Source organism: Lynx canadensis, chromosome A3, assembly GCF_007474595.2.
Source record: "Lynx canadensis isolate LIC74 chromosome A3, mLynCan4.pri.v2, whole genome shotgun sequence".
NCBI classification, from domain to species: Eukaryota; Metazoa; Chordata; class Mammalia; order Carnivora; family Felidae; genus Lynx; species Lynx canadensis.
Genome location: NC_044305.1, coordinates 24,126,124 through 24,141,824, shown reverse-complemented (window position 1 = coordinate 24,141,824; position 15,701 = coordinate 24,126,124). Strand labels below are relative to the sequence as shown.

General features: G+C 40.5%; 1 protein-coding gene across 1 annotated transcript in view; it reads right to left on the bottom strand.

The window, feature by feature from the left end:
* Positions 1-15,701, bottom strand: part of PIGU (phosphatidylinositol glycan anchor biosynthesis class U) — an 83,994-nt gene that overhangs the window by 36,415 nt on the left and 31,878 nt on the right. Inside the window, exons 5-6 of the mRNA XM_030309750.2 lie at positions 15,195-15,304; positions 12,910-13,010 (exon numbers count right to left, since the gene is read on the bottom strand). Coding sequence (XP_030165610.1) covers positions 12,910-13,010; positions 15,195-15,304 — 211 coding nt within the window. The remainder of the gene's footprint in view (positions 1-12,909; positions 13,011-15,194; positions 15,305-15,701) is intronic.

The following is a 15,701-nucleotide window of genomic DNA, read 5'->3' as shown; positions in this document are numbered from 1 at the left end:
GGTCCCATGAACCATGAGATCATGACCTGAGTTGAAATCAAAATGGGACGCTTAACCGACTGAACCACCCAGGTGCTCCAGAGCATGCAATTCTTAATCTCAGGGTAGTGAGTTCAAGCTCCATGCTGAGTGTTGAACCTACTAAAAGAGGAAAGAGAGAAAAGAAAAAAAAAAAAAAAAAAGAAAAGAAGGAAGGAAGGAAGGAAGGAAGGAAGGAGAAAGAGGAAAGAAGAAAGAAAGAAAGAAAGAAAGAAAGAAAGAAAGAAAGAAAGAAGAAGAAAGAAAGAAAGAAAGAAAAAGGTGACTTCAAATATTTTATTTTATTTTTTTTTTTCAACGTTTATTTATTTTTGGGACAGAGAGAGACAGAGCATGAACGGGGGAGGGGCAGAGAGAGAGGGAGACACAGAATCGGAAACAGGCTCCAGGCTCTGAGCCATCAGCCCAGAGCCCGACGCGGGGCTCGAACTCACGGACCGCGAGATCGTGGCCTGGCTGAAGTCGGACGCTTAACCGACTGCGCCACCCAGGCGCCCCGACTTCAAATATTTTAGACAAACTATTCAATATGCAAACATTTTGGAGTGCCTGCTCTATGCCAAGCCTGTGCTGGGTGCCAGGGAAACTGGCGACTGAGACAGTCTCTGTCCTTGTGGAGATCCCAGTAACCAGTGGCAAAATATGGAGGGAGAAAAGTATGAAGCTAGCCCATCAGGGGAATGACACCTAAGTTTTGAACAATGTTTAGGTAAGGCCCAGCAGTCCAAGGGAACAGCATGTGCACAGGCAGGAGGGCGACAGATGACAGAAGGGTGCACTGAGCATGGATGGGACTGTCATTAGCCTGATGGGCAAAAACAGGGTGAGAGTTGGGAGGAATGTCTGGAAGAGGGCACAAAAGGGGCTCTTATGGATGTTGGTAATATTGTTTCTTTTTTTTTTTTAATGTTTATTTATTTATGAGAGAGAGAGAGAGAGAGAGAGAGAGTGACAGAGAAAATTTCAAGGAGGCTCCACCCTGTCAGCGCAGAGCCCGATGTGGAGCTGGAACCCATGAAACCACAAGATCATGACCTGAGCCAAAATCAAGAGTTGGATATTCAACCGACTGAACCAGCCAGGCGCCCCAACATTCTGTTTCTTTCTTTTTTCTTTTAATGTTTATTTATTTTTGAGAGAGACAGAGTGTGAGCGGGGGAGGGGCAGAGAGAGAGGGAGACACAGAATTGGGAGCAGGCTCCAGGCTCTGAGCTGTCAGTACAGAGCCCAATGCAGGGCTCGAACCCACGAACTGCAAGATCATGACCTAAGCCTAAGTTGAATGCTTAACTGAGCCACCCAGGCCCCCCGCAACAGTTTCTTAAAAAAAATTTTTTTTAATGTTTATTTATTTTTAAGAGTGAGAGAGACAGAGCGTGAGTGGGGGAGGGAGGGAGGGAGGGAGGGAGGGAGGGGAGGGAGAGGGAGAGGGAGAGAGAGAGAGAGAGAGGAGAGAGAGAGAGGAGAGAGAGAGAGAGAATCTGAAGCAGGCTCCAGGCTCTGAGCTGAAAGCAACAAGCCCAACATGGGGCTCGAACTCACAAACTGTGAGATCATGACCTGAGCCAAAGTCAGACACTTAACCGACTGAGCCACCCAGGCGCCCCCAACATTCTGTTTCTTAATTGGAGTGTGGATTATTCATCATTTTGTGAAAATTCATGGAACTGCACACTAATGATTTATGCACTTTCTGTATTTATGTTATACTTCAATAAACAGTTAATCTACAAAGTCTCAGCAAGCAGGTAGGTAGGGGTCAGATGACAGCAGACTTAGATTGCACAATCACCCCAAAGCATCCAGCTACAGGCCTAGACATGACATTTCACATAACGTCTGAAACTGCAGCCTTATCTGGACAAGACCTAGGGTATCTTGTTCATCTAACCAGGAGGAACTATTCCAAGAGGACTATGAGTTTTGCCAAAAAAAGATAATCTACTGTTTTTCTGCTGGTACAGCTCAGATACTAGGTTTTCTGTCCCAGCCCTAGTCTCTGGGCTTAGGATGGGAGTATTAAAGTAAACCAGTCAAATGTGCATGTACACTGGCTATAGTATTCAGGGAATTTCATTACCTACCCATCTAGCTTTGAGTATGTTTTCCAACTCTCTACCTGTGTCAGGGTGGGGGACAAGACAAGCCTTGGCAAGACGTGGGGTAACAATGCCTCCAGGGACTGCATCTTGAAGCAATCTGGGCCTGGATAGGTAGCAGAGCTACAGGATAGCACAGGAATGTAGACAGGGTGGGGCTCTGGGGGCTGGTTCAAGATACGGACTACAAGTGGAATGAGCAGAGAGGGGTCATGGACAGTGACCTATACCAGGACAGGCAGTGGGACAGACTGAAATGTGGTGAAAAGGTCCCATGGGACATCTTCCCTCAGAAGAGGAAATTGCACTAGGGCCTAACCAACAAGCAAGATTGCTGGGAAGGAGGAGCCGATGCTGGGGCCTGGTCTGCTATACCAAATTCGTTGCCAAGCACTCTTTTAATGGGGCAGGCTGTCTCGGAGTAGTCCATCCACATCAGTGATGATAATAATTTATTGAGCACATTCTCCTGCTATAACTGCAAGCAGTTTACACATATTAAGTTATTTAGTCCCTCCAATAACTCTATGAAGTGGGTACTACTACTATTCCCATTTTATAGAAAAGGATACTGAAGGACAGAAAGGTTGTTTGCCCAGGGTCACAAAACAAGTGAATAATAATAACAGGATTTGAAACCAGACAGTCTCATTCCAAACCCCACTCGCTTTAACTGCATCACTAGGTTACTTTCTTGATCTCAATCCACACCCGTATCATAAAAATCATAATAAGCCAAGCAACTATTTGTTGAATGGGCTCTGCTAAGGCAGTATGCTAAGTGTTTTATATTTCTTGCCTATTCTTCCGCTTATCTATGAGGCAGACATTATCTATATGATCAAACTGAAGCTCTTGAAGCTTTGTGATTTGCCCAAGGCTACAGAACTGGTAACTAGAAACTAGCAGTTTTTGAAACTGGGTTGATCTGACACAAACAAAACAAAACGAAACAAACAAAAAACCCAGACTGCTTTATCCTAGGGTCCTGTCCTCTAGGACTTTCTTCATGGGCAGAGCTTTACCCTAGAGGGACCCCATATGGATGGGTTCAGGACTAAGGATCATCACTCTCCAACTGTTCTTCCAGGGCTGAGCTCCAGGAAGAGAATCTCTCATTTAAACCTCCAAGTTCTCCCCAGAAGGCTCAGGGAGCCCCTGTCAATCCTGAGGGATCTTTTAAAAAAGAGGATATTATAAAGAGTAGCAACCAGCATCATCATTCACTGAGCTCTTAGTACATCCCCCATCCCATGCTATATTTGACATGCACCATTTCATTCATTCTTTACATTTGCTCTACGCCATAGGAACTGTTTCAATTCCCATGCTACAGATAAGAAAATTGAGGCCCAGAACAGTTCACTGACTTGGTCAAGGTGGCACAGCCAGGAAGTGGAGGAGCTGGAATTAGCTACCAGATCGGTCTGCCATCAGATCAGCCTGAGCTCTTAATCACCAAGCACTACCTCTGATAGTACTGATCCTTCTTTTTCCTCCAGAAGCGAGTCCTGTCACACACACCTCTTTTGGTGGGACAAGGAGAGCTGGAAGGGTCCTTGGGCTGCAAACCTCAGGAATTCCTAGTTTGAAACATCTCAGGACTACCTATTAACATCTGTTTTTTTTCCTTTTTAAAGCCCAATAAAGACTACTTCACAGGGATGGAATATTTTAATTAGCTCACTGAAACGCAGGGTAGCCCTTGACCAAAAGCCCCAACCTTTGAAATGAAACCCAGACTGCTCCACTAAAATAACATCAACCCTGCCCTTACGCCTGCTTGCTAGCCAACACCCCAAAAAGGACGTTGTAATACAATGGCTGGGCCCTGTCCTGGCCTGTAGCTCTCGATGTGTCCCAGCTAATCCTGGACTGTCACAAAGGAGGCCAGAGGAGAGCAAGTAGGAGAAGGGGACAGAGCCAATGAGGCCACTCTGTTCTGTGGGACACTAGCTCCATGGAAGTCTGGGAAGAGAGTTGCCAAGTTTTCTTCCACTGTCCCTAACTTTTTTTTTTTTTAATTCTATTTTTTACAATTTACATCCAAATTAGTTAGCATATAGTGCAACAATGATTTCAGGAGTAGATTCCCTAATGCCCCTTACCCATGTAGTCCATCCCCCCTCCCACACCCCCTCCAGCAACCCTCTGTTCGTTCTCCACATTTATGAGTCTCTTATGCTTTGTCCCCCTCCCTGATTTTATATTATTTTTGTTTCCCTTCCCTTATGTTCATCTGTTTTGTCTCTTAAAGTCCTCATATGAGTAAAGTCATATGATTTTTGTTTTTCTCTAATTTCACTTAGCATAATACCCTCCAGTTCCATCCACGTAGTTGCAAATGGCAAGATTTCATTCTTTTTGATTATGTAATTTCATTCTTTTTGATTGCCGAGTAATCCATATATATATATATGGTATATATATATATACCATATCTTCTTTATGGTATCTTCTATATGGTATATATATATATACCATATCTTCTTTATCCATTCATCCATCGATGGACATTTGGGCTCTTTCCATACTTTGGCTATTGTGGATAGTGCTGCTATAAACATGGGGTTGCATGTGTCCCTCGAAACAGCACACCTGTATCCCTTGGATAAATACCTAGTAGTGCAATTGCTGGGTTGTAGGGTAGTTCTATTTTTAGTCTTTTGAGGAACCTCCATACTGTTTTCCAGAGTGGCTGCATCAGCTTGCATTCCCACACTGTCCCTAACTTCTTATCAGTCAGGTAAAATTAATTTTAATTATGTGCTCACTGAAGAAACTTTGGGGAAAAAAAACAGGTATGAAAAGGAAATAGAAACATGAGCTTACTCTCCAGAAACAAGCATCACTCTTTTGGAAACTATTTTTGTTGTTGTTTTAACATAGTTGAGATTATATTTTATTATAATATACAATCTTGTGGGGCGCCTGGGTGGCTCAGTCGGTTAAGCGTCCGACTTCGGCTCAGGTCATGATCTCACAGTTTGTGAGCTGGAGCCCCGCATCAGGCTTTGTGCTGACAGCTCACAGCCTGGAGCCTGGTTCAGATTCTGTGTCTTCCTCTCTCTCTCTGCCCCTCCCCAGCTCGCACTCTCTCTCAAAAATAATAAATATTAAAAATTTTTTAAATATACTATTTTGTATTCTGCCTTAAAAAATAAGTATTCTCACACAATCTACAATTATTTTTAAGCACCATGTGCATCGCCAAACTGTATGGGATTGAACTACATGGGTAAACCATGTTTTACGTAGCCATTTCTCTATTTTGAAGTATTTTCCATTTTTTCCAGTCATTATAAATCATCCTGCATTAATGACTTTGTATCATAAAGCTTTACCTGTATTTCTGCATTGCTTTCAGATAGGTTCTCATAAGCAGAATAAATCAAAAGTACAAAAATTTTAAGACTACTGCCAAACTGTTTCCCAAGAGGCCTGTACTAATTTCTAAGTCAACTTGCCATGTGGGAGAATGTCTACTTGATAGCACCTTTGTCAGCACTGAGAATTATCTTCTAAAATCTTTGCCAGTTTGAAAGGGGGAAAAAAATAAGCCTGTGTTATTTCAATTTGCTTTTATTAATTATCTATGGACTTCAGTATTTTTCCATATTTTTTAGTCATTTATATTCCTTTTTTGTGAATTCTCCTGTTTTCTTCTCTAAATGAAATTCCTTTCCTAATTTCATTAAAATTTAATTACGTGGTGCAAATGTGCAATGTAGAAAAGTGACTTACAGATTTTACAAGTGAACCAACTTTACTGTATATTCTGTTAGTAGAGATTATTAATACACTCAAAGAGTTAGGATGGGTCAGAGACCCAACTAAAATAGAATTCTTTGAATATTTTAACAGATTTTAACAGACTATTATTTGTGATGGCCTCTGTGTATAGCTGCCAACAATGGAAGAGGTCTGGTACTCCATGACGAACATACTAAGAAATGGAAGAGGAGGTGGGGTGGGCTGATGAAAGACTTTTACATCTCATTTTATACATTTGAATTTCTTTTATTCTTTTTTAAAATCTTTTTAATGTTTATTTATTTTTTAAGGAGAGAGAGAAAGAGCATGAGCAGGGGAGGGGCAGAGAGAGAAGGAGACACAGAATCCTAAATGGGCTCCAGGCTCTGAGCTGTCACCACAGAGCCCAACACGGGGCTTGAACTCACAAATCATGAGATCATGACCTGAGCTGAAGTCAGACGCTTAACTGACTGAGCCACCCAGGCACCTCCAATGAATTTCTTTTATTCTTACCAAGTACTTTAACTACTTAGGTGAACTACTAAAATTAAAACAAAACAAAACAAAAAAAAACCCAAAAACAAACAAACAAAAACTAAATTTAGATTTAAAGAAACTGACAAATATGTGACCAACACTACAAAATTCACATGAAGTAAGTGATAAAAGTAAAACAAAATTGTGTGTATAACATTATAAAAATGTCTATGAATTCATACAACAGAAATATGGATATAATATAAAGATTTTTGTTCTGTGGAACCAAAAACAATGTGGCTATAAGAGATACATATAACTTTTTCACATGTTTTTCTCCCAAAACAAAACCTTTCCATTGATTTAAAAAAACATACAAAAGACATTTTTTAAAACAGCATATTTCACATTTTTGTGTGAGATTCCTATTACATGTAACTTCAGAGGCTATGTCTTCAGTCTTTCCATCGTTGTACTTGGCTATTTTAAAGGTGGCATTTCCAAAGGCTGGTGCTCAGTCCCTTCTGCCAGGCTGCAGCACAGTCTTTATTTATTTATTGGGGGGTGGGGCAGTAGGGGCAGAGGAAGAGGGAGAGAGAGAATCCTAAGCAAGCTCCATGCCCAGCGTGGAGCTCGACACAGGGCTCAATCCCACGACTCTGGGACCGTGACCTGAGCCAAAATCAAGAGTCGGACGTTTAACTGATTGAGCCACCCAGGCGCCCCTAGAATCCTTATTTTAATGGATGCCAGACACCTTGATCAATGAATCTACCTGAGCCCAACACTCTGGAAACAGGGACTGAGGCAGGCAGTATTCACAGATAGCAAAGAGTCTTCACTATTTCAGAGTTATTTCTGACAAAATGACCACAATTTTCATAACAAGAAAATATCTAGTCATGGATAATAAGTTAAACTAAACAGCCTACAGAAAGACTACCCACAACCACTGCAAAGAGAAACAATGTCTTATGACGACCTAAGTCATTCTCATGCCACCCTAGAAAGGGTATGTAAACTCTAAGTAAAAAGTTCTATGTACACCTTTTGATTCTTCATTTCCTGAGTGTGCAAACTAGTCAGCAACAAGGTGGTGAAATAAGGACTCTCATATACTTGAGAGTATAAATTGGTGAAACTCTTGAAGGCAATTTAGCAATAAATTTCAGAAATCCTAAAGAAGATATACATTCAGTGACACAATTCTATTTCCAAGACTTCATTATAAGAAAATAACTGTACATGGTGTGGAAATTACTATACAATAGAAAACCAATTGCAGTGTTATTTAAACAGCTGAAAAGTAAAAAATTACCTATTTAATAGAAGTTGGTTAAAGAATTTCTACACATTGCATCCATAAAATGGAATAGTATGCAGCCATTAAAAATGATAGATGGGGCGGGGTGGCCTGGGTGGCTCAGTCAGTTAAATGTCTGACTTCGGCTGAGGTCATGGGCTCAGGTCGTGATCTCATGATTCATGAGTTCCAGCCCCATATCAGGCTCTGTGCTGATAGCTCGGAACCTGGAGCCTGTTTCAAATTATGTCTCCCTCTCTCTCTGCCCCTCCCCAGCTCACACTCTCTTTCTCAAAAATAAATAGTAAAAAAAAAAAAGTAAAAAAAAAAAAAAGACAGACTAGATGTTTACCGCCATACATAGTAGATTACACTATTGACCTCAATTCTCCACCCCCTCTGTGTTCAGGCTCTTTGTCATAGAACTTTGCAGCGCCCTTCCATTGTGGACAAGATGGAAGTCTCCACTCCTAAGCTCAGCCAGGTGTTGTTTTGATCAATGGGATGTTAGCACATGTGGTATAACCAGAAACTTAAAACTGCATGCCTGATTGGGCTTGTTCACAGTTGTGCCTCTGCTCTCACTATGAAAAGAACATGCCTAATTCAGTTCCCTGGTCCAGCAGGATGACAGACATGTGGAGAAGGGTCCGGCCTAGATTAGCAAACTATAGCCAGCCACTGGTACATGAATGAGTCCCAATGAAACCAACAAACTGCCTAGCCAAGCGTAACCTAGATCAACTGACCCCTGACTGACTTACAGATATATGAGTCAAGTAAAAGTTTATTGTTGTTCTAAGCCACTGAGTTTTGGAGTAATTTGTTAAACAACAATTTTTATAGCAACAGTTGATTGATAACAGTAATATTTAAAAGTCTGAAAGAAAAATGAGGGAAAAAGTCTGGAAATATATACCCTAAATGCTAAAAGAATTCCAGTTAAAAGTGGTAGAATGGGGGCGCCTGGGTGGCGCAGTCGGTTAAGCGTCCGACTTCAGCCAGGTCACGATCTCGCGCTCCGCGAGTTCGAGCCCCGCGTCAGGCTCTGGGCTGATGGCTCAGAGCCTGGAGCCTGCTTCCGATTCTGTGTTTCCCTCTCTCTCTGCCCCTCCCCCGTTCATGCTCTGTCTCTCTCTGTCCCAAAAATAAATAAACATTGAAAAAAAAATTTAAAAAAAAAATAAAATAAAATAAAAAAAAATAAAAGTGGTAGAATGATCACATGCATATCCTCCCTCCAAAAACCTCACTAAAATGACAATAAAGGAATAAAACTAGTCTTAAACAACAAAAGAGAGAGGATTAGAGCAAAATGAAGTTTAATACAATAGCAGAAACAGGTGAAAGAGGGATAAATGACTGAGCCACATGGAAGAAATTATAGTTTAATGGCCTAGGGACAGGAACAGCAATAAAAATCAGGCTAACTCGCCCCCTAGAACTTCCAAGAAACTCAGCACCTTGAAGGCATCAGGTACTATGGAAAGTGGGGGTACAGAGATGAAAATCAAGCTGAAACAGACGTCAGAACCCCAGGTCACATCTCATCTATGTGCAGTCCGATGACTACCCCTACATACCCCATCTTTCTACCTTCTACTCCACCCCCAGAAACTACAGTTTCAGAGAACACTAAAGAGACACAGGTCTAGAGGATACTATTCATAGTAATGGGCTGAGAGGAAGTGTGGGCTGAAAAGTAATGAGATTACATAAAGTCTTTATATTGCAGTCAGTTGTGGCCCCTGTTCCTGCTCTTTCAACTCTAGCAATTGGTCACATAAGCCCCCCACCCCACCAAAACTTCATCTTGGTTACCCTTAGGCAGAAAATTGGAAGATTCTTCTTTGGAAAAATTAAAGTATTCCAGAGGAAAAGAAAACCTATTATGAATGAAGACATTTAGGGATACCTCCAAGAAAAAAGGTCAGCTCACTGCCAGATCTCCTTACAGTGAGCCTGATTCCTGCCCATTCACAGAGTCTTGAATGAACGTGTTAGTGCCTCAGTTTTAAATAATAGACAAACAGCCAAGGATCATCAAAAATAAGAGAAAATCCTCCCATGTGAAAGACAGAGACCGAAACAAAAAGGAAAAGAAAAAGGGCAGGTGGGGAGTGGGGGTCCAGGAAGACAAAGGGACTGTGCTTAGAACTGATGTAAACTAAAAAACAAACAAACAAACAAACAAAAAAACAACCAAAATTCAAAGGGAGAAGAGAGGATACTGTGGTGATAAAATAATAATAGGATGCTTCAAAGAAACAACTGGAGACAAAGAAAGAACTTTAAAATAAAAAAATAGGGGCATCTGGCTGGCTTAGTCGGTAGAGCATGTGAGTCTTGATCTCAGGGTAATGAGTTTGAGCCCCACATTGGGCATAGAGTTTAACTTAAAAATAGGCATAAAAAAATAAAAACAGATTAAAAAAAAAAAAAATATATATATATATATATATATATATATATATATATATATATATGCAATTTAAACATTCAGACACCTGGGTGGCTCAGTTAGTTAAGCATTCAATTTCTGCTTAGGTCATGACCTCACAATTCATGGGTTCAAGCCCTGCATCTGGCTCTATGCTGACAGTGCAGAGCCTACTTGGGATTCTCTCTCTCTCTCTGCCTCTCTCTCACTCATGCTCTCTCTCTCAAAATAAATAAACAAACTTTAAAAAAATTAAAAATTCAATAGTAGAGTTAGAAGATAAAAACACAGCAGTGGGGTACTTGGGTAGCTCAGTCAGTTGAGCATATGACTCTTGATTTCAGCTCAGGTCATAATCCCAGGATCATGGGATTGAGCCTCACATCAGGCTCTGTGCTGAGCGTGGAGCCTGATTAAGAGTCAGTCTCTGTCTCTATTTCTCAAATAAAAAATAAAAATAAAAAATAAACAGAAACACAGTAGTATCCCAGCAAAAGTAAGAGGAACTAAATAAGCAAAAAAAGATGGAAAAGTCCACTGAAAATAATATATGCAAATTAGACCAATCAAGAAAGGCCAATATCCAATACATGTCCCAAACAAGAGGACAGAGAAAACAGAGAGGAAAGAATTTGAAAAATAGTACAAGAACACCTTCTAGAACTAAAGGACACTGGTGTCCATACTGAAAGAGTCTCCCAAGTACCAAGCATAATAAATTTAAAAAGACCCATGTCAAGACATAGCATCGTAAAATTTCAAAACACTGAGGACAAAAAGGAGATCCTAAATCTTTCAGAAAAAAATAGGTTACATATAATGGCATCAAACTGCTGAATAGCAACCAGGATGCGAGAAGACAGTGAAGCAATACCTCCAAATTCTGAAGGAAAAGTTTTTCTGGTCTAGAATTCTATACTTTGCCCCAACTATTAATTTGGTGCTAAACTAGAATAAAGACTGTGTTCAGACGAAGAATGACTCAAAATATGTACCTCTGACACCCTTTCTTAGGAAACTACTAGAGGAAACACTTTAGCAAAACAGAGGAAAAAAATCAATGAAGGAGAGAAGGAATCCAGGAAAGAAGGGAAATGACACAGGAGAATTGTAAAGGGGAGTCCCAGTATGACAGCTTTGCACCAGGCCCAGAAAAAAACAGGGAAGATTGGGGCAGGATGCAGGATGTGTGAGAGAAGTCTTCAGATAAAAAATGGAACTGATAGAATACTTGATGCATTTAAACATTTTTTAGGGGCGCCTAGGTGACTCAGTCCGTTAGGCATCCCATTCTTGATTTCAGCTCAGGTCATGGTCTCACCGTTTGTGAGATCAAGCCCCACATTGGGCTCTGTGCGGACAACAAGGGAGCCTGCTTGGGATTCTCTTTCTCCTCTCTCTCTGCCTGTCCCCCACTCACACACTCTGTCTCTCTCTCAAGCAAATTTTAAAACTCTAAACATAAATAAATAAGCATTTTTTAAAAACTATTGTTAGGCACTTGATAGATCTAGCAGAACAACTGGGGGAAAATAGGGATTGGGACAAAAAGACTAAGCAAAAACAAGCAAAAAAATGATTATTATTATTTTTTAATTTTTATTTATTTTGAGAGAGAGAGAGAGAGGGAGACCCTACACATAAGTGGGGGAGGGGCAGAGAGAAAGGGAGGGAGAGGGAATCCCAAGCAGGCTCTGCACTGTCAGCACAGAGCCCAATGTGGGACTTGATCTCATGAACTGAGCCAAAACCAAGAGTCGGATGCTTAACCTTTTGAGCCACCCAGGTGCCCCCCCAAAAGATAATTATTAACCCCAGGAAGAAGAAAAGGTTATACAAGAAAGAAAAAGTAATCATAGTTACTACTTTGCCCAACAATGAATAATACATACTGTGTCATAAAATATAGGTACCAACTACTGATTTAATCAAGACTGTGATATAACTTCTCTTAGGTAAAAGGGAAGTGAAGACATGATACAAAAGAGCTGAATCTTTATCTCCCATACGGGAATGCAATAGATAATGTCTAAAATATATAATTCATGAAATAGCAATATGAGATCTTAGAAATATGGAAGTAGGGCACCTGGGTGGCTCAGTTGGTTAGGCCTCCGACTCTTGGTTTCAGCTCAGGTCATGATCTCACAGTTCGTGGGTTCGAGCCCTGCATCAGGCTCTGGGCTGGCAGCATGGGGCCTGCTTAGTATTCTCTATTTCTCCCTTTCTCTGCCCTTTCCCTGCTTTCTCTTTCTCTCTCAAAATAAATAAGTAAACATTAAAAATTTTTTGAAAAAAATAAAAGAAATATGGAAGTAAATACCAGCAAAAGCCAGAAAGTAGTTCTTTTGAAGTTGAACTAGGGATGGGAAGAGAGGCAAAGGACTGCTCTTCTCATTATAAGCTTTTTCTCAGTTTTTTGTTTGTTTTTTAAAGTTTATTTGCTTATTTTTTAAAGTAATCTCTACGTAGACCCAACATGGGGCTCAAACTCAGGACCCCAAGATCAAGAGTCCCATGCTCTTCCAACTGACCCAGGCAGGTGCCCCATTGTTTGTTTTTTTTCCAACTCTATTAACAGTAACTCTCTTGAGTAGTAGAATTTCAGCATCTTCTAATTTTTTTTTCTCTTAGCTTACCTAAATTTCCTATAATAATCCTGTATTATTTGTGTAATTAAAAAATATGTTCTTAAGTGTTGGATTTTTTTTTTTTTAATCCACAGAAGAAGTATTACAAAACCCTACACAAATCACGTCAGGGACCGAGCTTTGGGCTTTCCTTTGGGGCCTTACCTTTTATCGTGGTCAAAATGAAGAAGGCAATGAGGGTGTTATTGATGGCACAGGTAGACTTGGCAACACAAGACAAGACCGTGTAGGGATTTAAGAGATAGCTGGGGGAAAAAACATACAAAATTGGCATCAGTAATCCCAGTCAAAGGACCAGGGAGTCCTGGCCACCACAGGTAGGCAAGTCAAGGGATTTACTAAAACCATACTCAAGGGAAGGCAATTCTTAGAAATGAGTTCTCTTAAGTAAAGAGAATGAAATGGTGTTGGCACCAATTAATATAAGACACCGAACATTCACTGCCTAGTCTGTGCTGTGTGGTAAATCATCACAGAGATCCAGTAAACTAGCGATACCATTATTCCTCCGATGAGGAAACTGAGACTCAGTGGTTAAGTAATTTGCCCAAGGCTTCACAAGTTAATAAATACATTCAAAATCAGTACCTCCTGGCTCTAAAGCCTATGTTCTTTCTAGTACTTCAGATCTCATAAGTGATAAAATTTTACCAACTCCCACAGAGCCATATATTTTAGGAATGGCTACAGTTGTCTTTGAAAACCAGGAGGTAATTTTTCCTCAATTGGGCTCCTAAGCTCTGACACAGGATACCCCCCCACCCCCCCGTTCCTCTGAGAGGTCAGAGTAGCTTTGGTTTAGCCCTCTTGGTAGTCAAGCTGTATCCACCAAGCTAGATCCCAAGTACAGGGTAAGTATCTACTGAATTCAATGAGCTGGTTGTCATGGAACTTCACAGGACATGTTGAACTTCTACTGGAAGGAATTAAGCTCAAAAACCTAGTCTTGTCTTGAGGTGGGAAGGAATGGACTGAGCAATGGATTTAAAATGATGATTAGGGAAATCTTGTGTAGTCAAAATAGATTATTATTTTATTTCTATCCTCTTCTTCAGAAGATTTGAGGCAGCTCAAATGAGAACAGGTAATAAAAAATAATAGGAAAATAAAAATAGAAACAAAAAAAATCAAGACCAGGAAAAACATAAAAAAAAAAAAAAGGCCAGGGAAAAAAGACCAAATGGGTTTTCTACAGCACTGTAATAATCAGCTTCAAATCTGGCTCTGAGTTTCCTGGCAGACAAAGTGAAAAGGGAAACCAGTTACATAATGCTGATTATTAGATAGGAAGAAACATACCAGTGTCTCAGGGAGAGATTATAATTATTATTCACCAGTAAAGACCTTAAATCCAATACCTCCCAAGGCTGTAAGAGTAGCAGTTCTAAAAACCAAAGGCCCAGAAATTGTTGGTGTTTTTTTTCAAGAATTACAGACAGGCTTGTTATACAACCTTTAAAGAAATGGCTGCTGCTATTATAAAAGTATCCCCAGGAGATAAATGAGTCCATAAGGGATTCATAATGTTGCTAAACCTCTGGTTCTAATTAGGTAGTTCTTGCTAGTATTTCTGAAATACATAGAAATGAAAGCTGTTTGGTGGGAGAGGGGAAGAAAGCCATTTCTAAATAGCAGGTGATGTTCAAAAAGCAGCTGCACACCACCTAATGCTGAACAGGAGATACACATACAAAGCAGAGGGTTGAATAAGCTGTCCTCACAAGCCCCTTCTAATTCTGAAGTTCTAAGGTCATGTTTTTCCATGAGGAAATTTGCCCATCTTGTTTACAGTATATCCCTAGAAGCTAGTATATTATTCATATTCAATGACTATGAGCTGACTGAATAATTATTCACATTTGCCTATCTCTATATAAACAAGAATAACCTGAAAGAATTAAACTTACAGGCAGCACTGAGTACTCCTAGAGAATTCTTTTAAAGAGCTTCAATAAGTTCCACTCTCCCATACTGTCACCCAGCTGGGATGGGTCTATCTAGCTATAGTTTTCTAAACTACAAATGGGGGACTAACTGTATATGAAACATAGGAGATGCTCAAAATAATGGCCATATAAAGATTGGAATTTTATTCAATCCATATATACAATTAAAGAACTTTGTTTTTTTGGTTTTTTTTTAAAGAAACATGGGTTACAAGTAGGTTGGAGCCCAGATCAGCGTGGAGTGAAAAAGCATTTGTGAAGGGCTGATTGTGCATGTCCCTGTGTGAAGCTTTGTCCCAAAAGAGACAGAATGGCTCTGTCTCTTTTGCTGGCCAGAACCCCAGTTGTGCAACAGAACCACAGCAAGTACTTGATGACTAAGACCGCAGATCTCCAAAAATACAACAAACAACATGAGAAAGTCTCATCAGATTTTCCTCGCATTCACTGGCACCGAGCCCTGTTTTGTCAAATAATACTTACAACAGGGCCACTTTCAGAGGGATGTAACGCATTTCCATAGGGGTTCGGATGAGTTCGGCCACATCTGGGGCATACTGGTCTAGTTCTAGGAGGAGTTTCTGCTTTTTAAACTGGAAAAAAAAAATGACAAAACACATTACTTCCCATTGCTTTTAGAATGAAGACAGTAGTCCTTCCATGGCCCACATGGCCCCACCTGGTCTGGCCCTACCTCTCCAGGTTCATCTCATACCCACCTCTCGCCTCACCTCTCATTTTCTGGGTTCTGGCACCATGAACATGCCATACCCCTCCTGCTCCCAGGCCTTTGCATTTGAATTGGAACAACCTCTTCTTCTCTTTCCTTATTAGCTCCCACATAGTCTTTAGATCTGTTAAATCATTTCTTCCTCAGGAAGGCACACTAACCCCCTTCAAGTAGGTAAAATGTCCCTATTAATACACATTCTGTCATAGCGCTGTTCACAGTTATGACTTTTTTATTTATGTGACTAATATCTGTCTCCC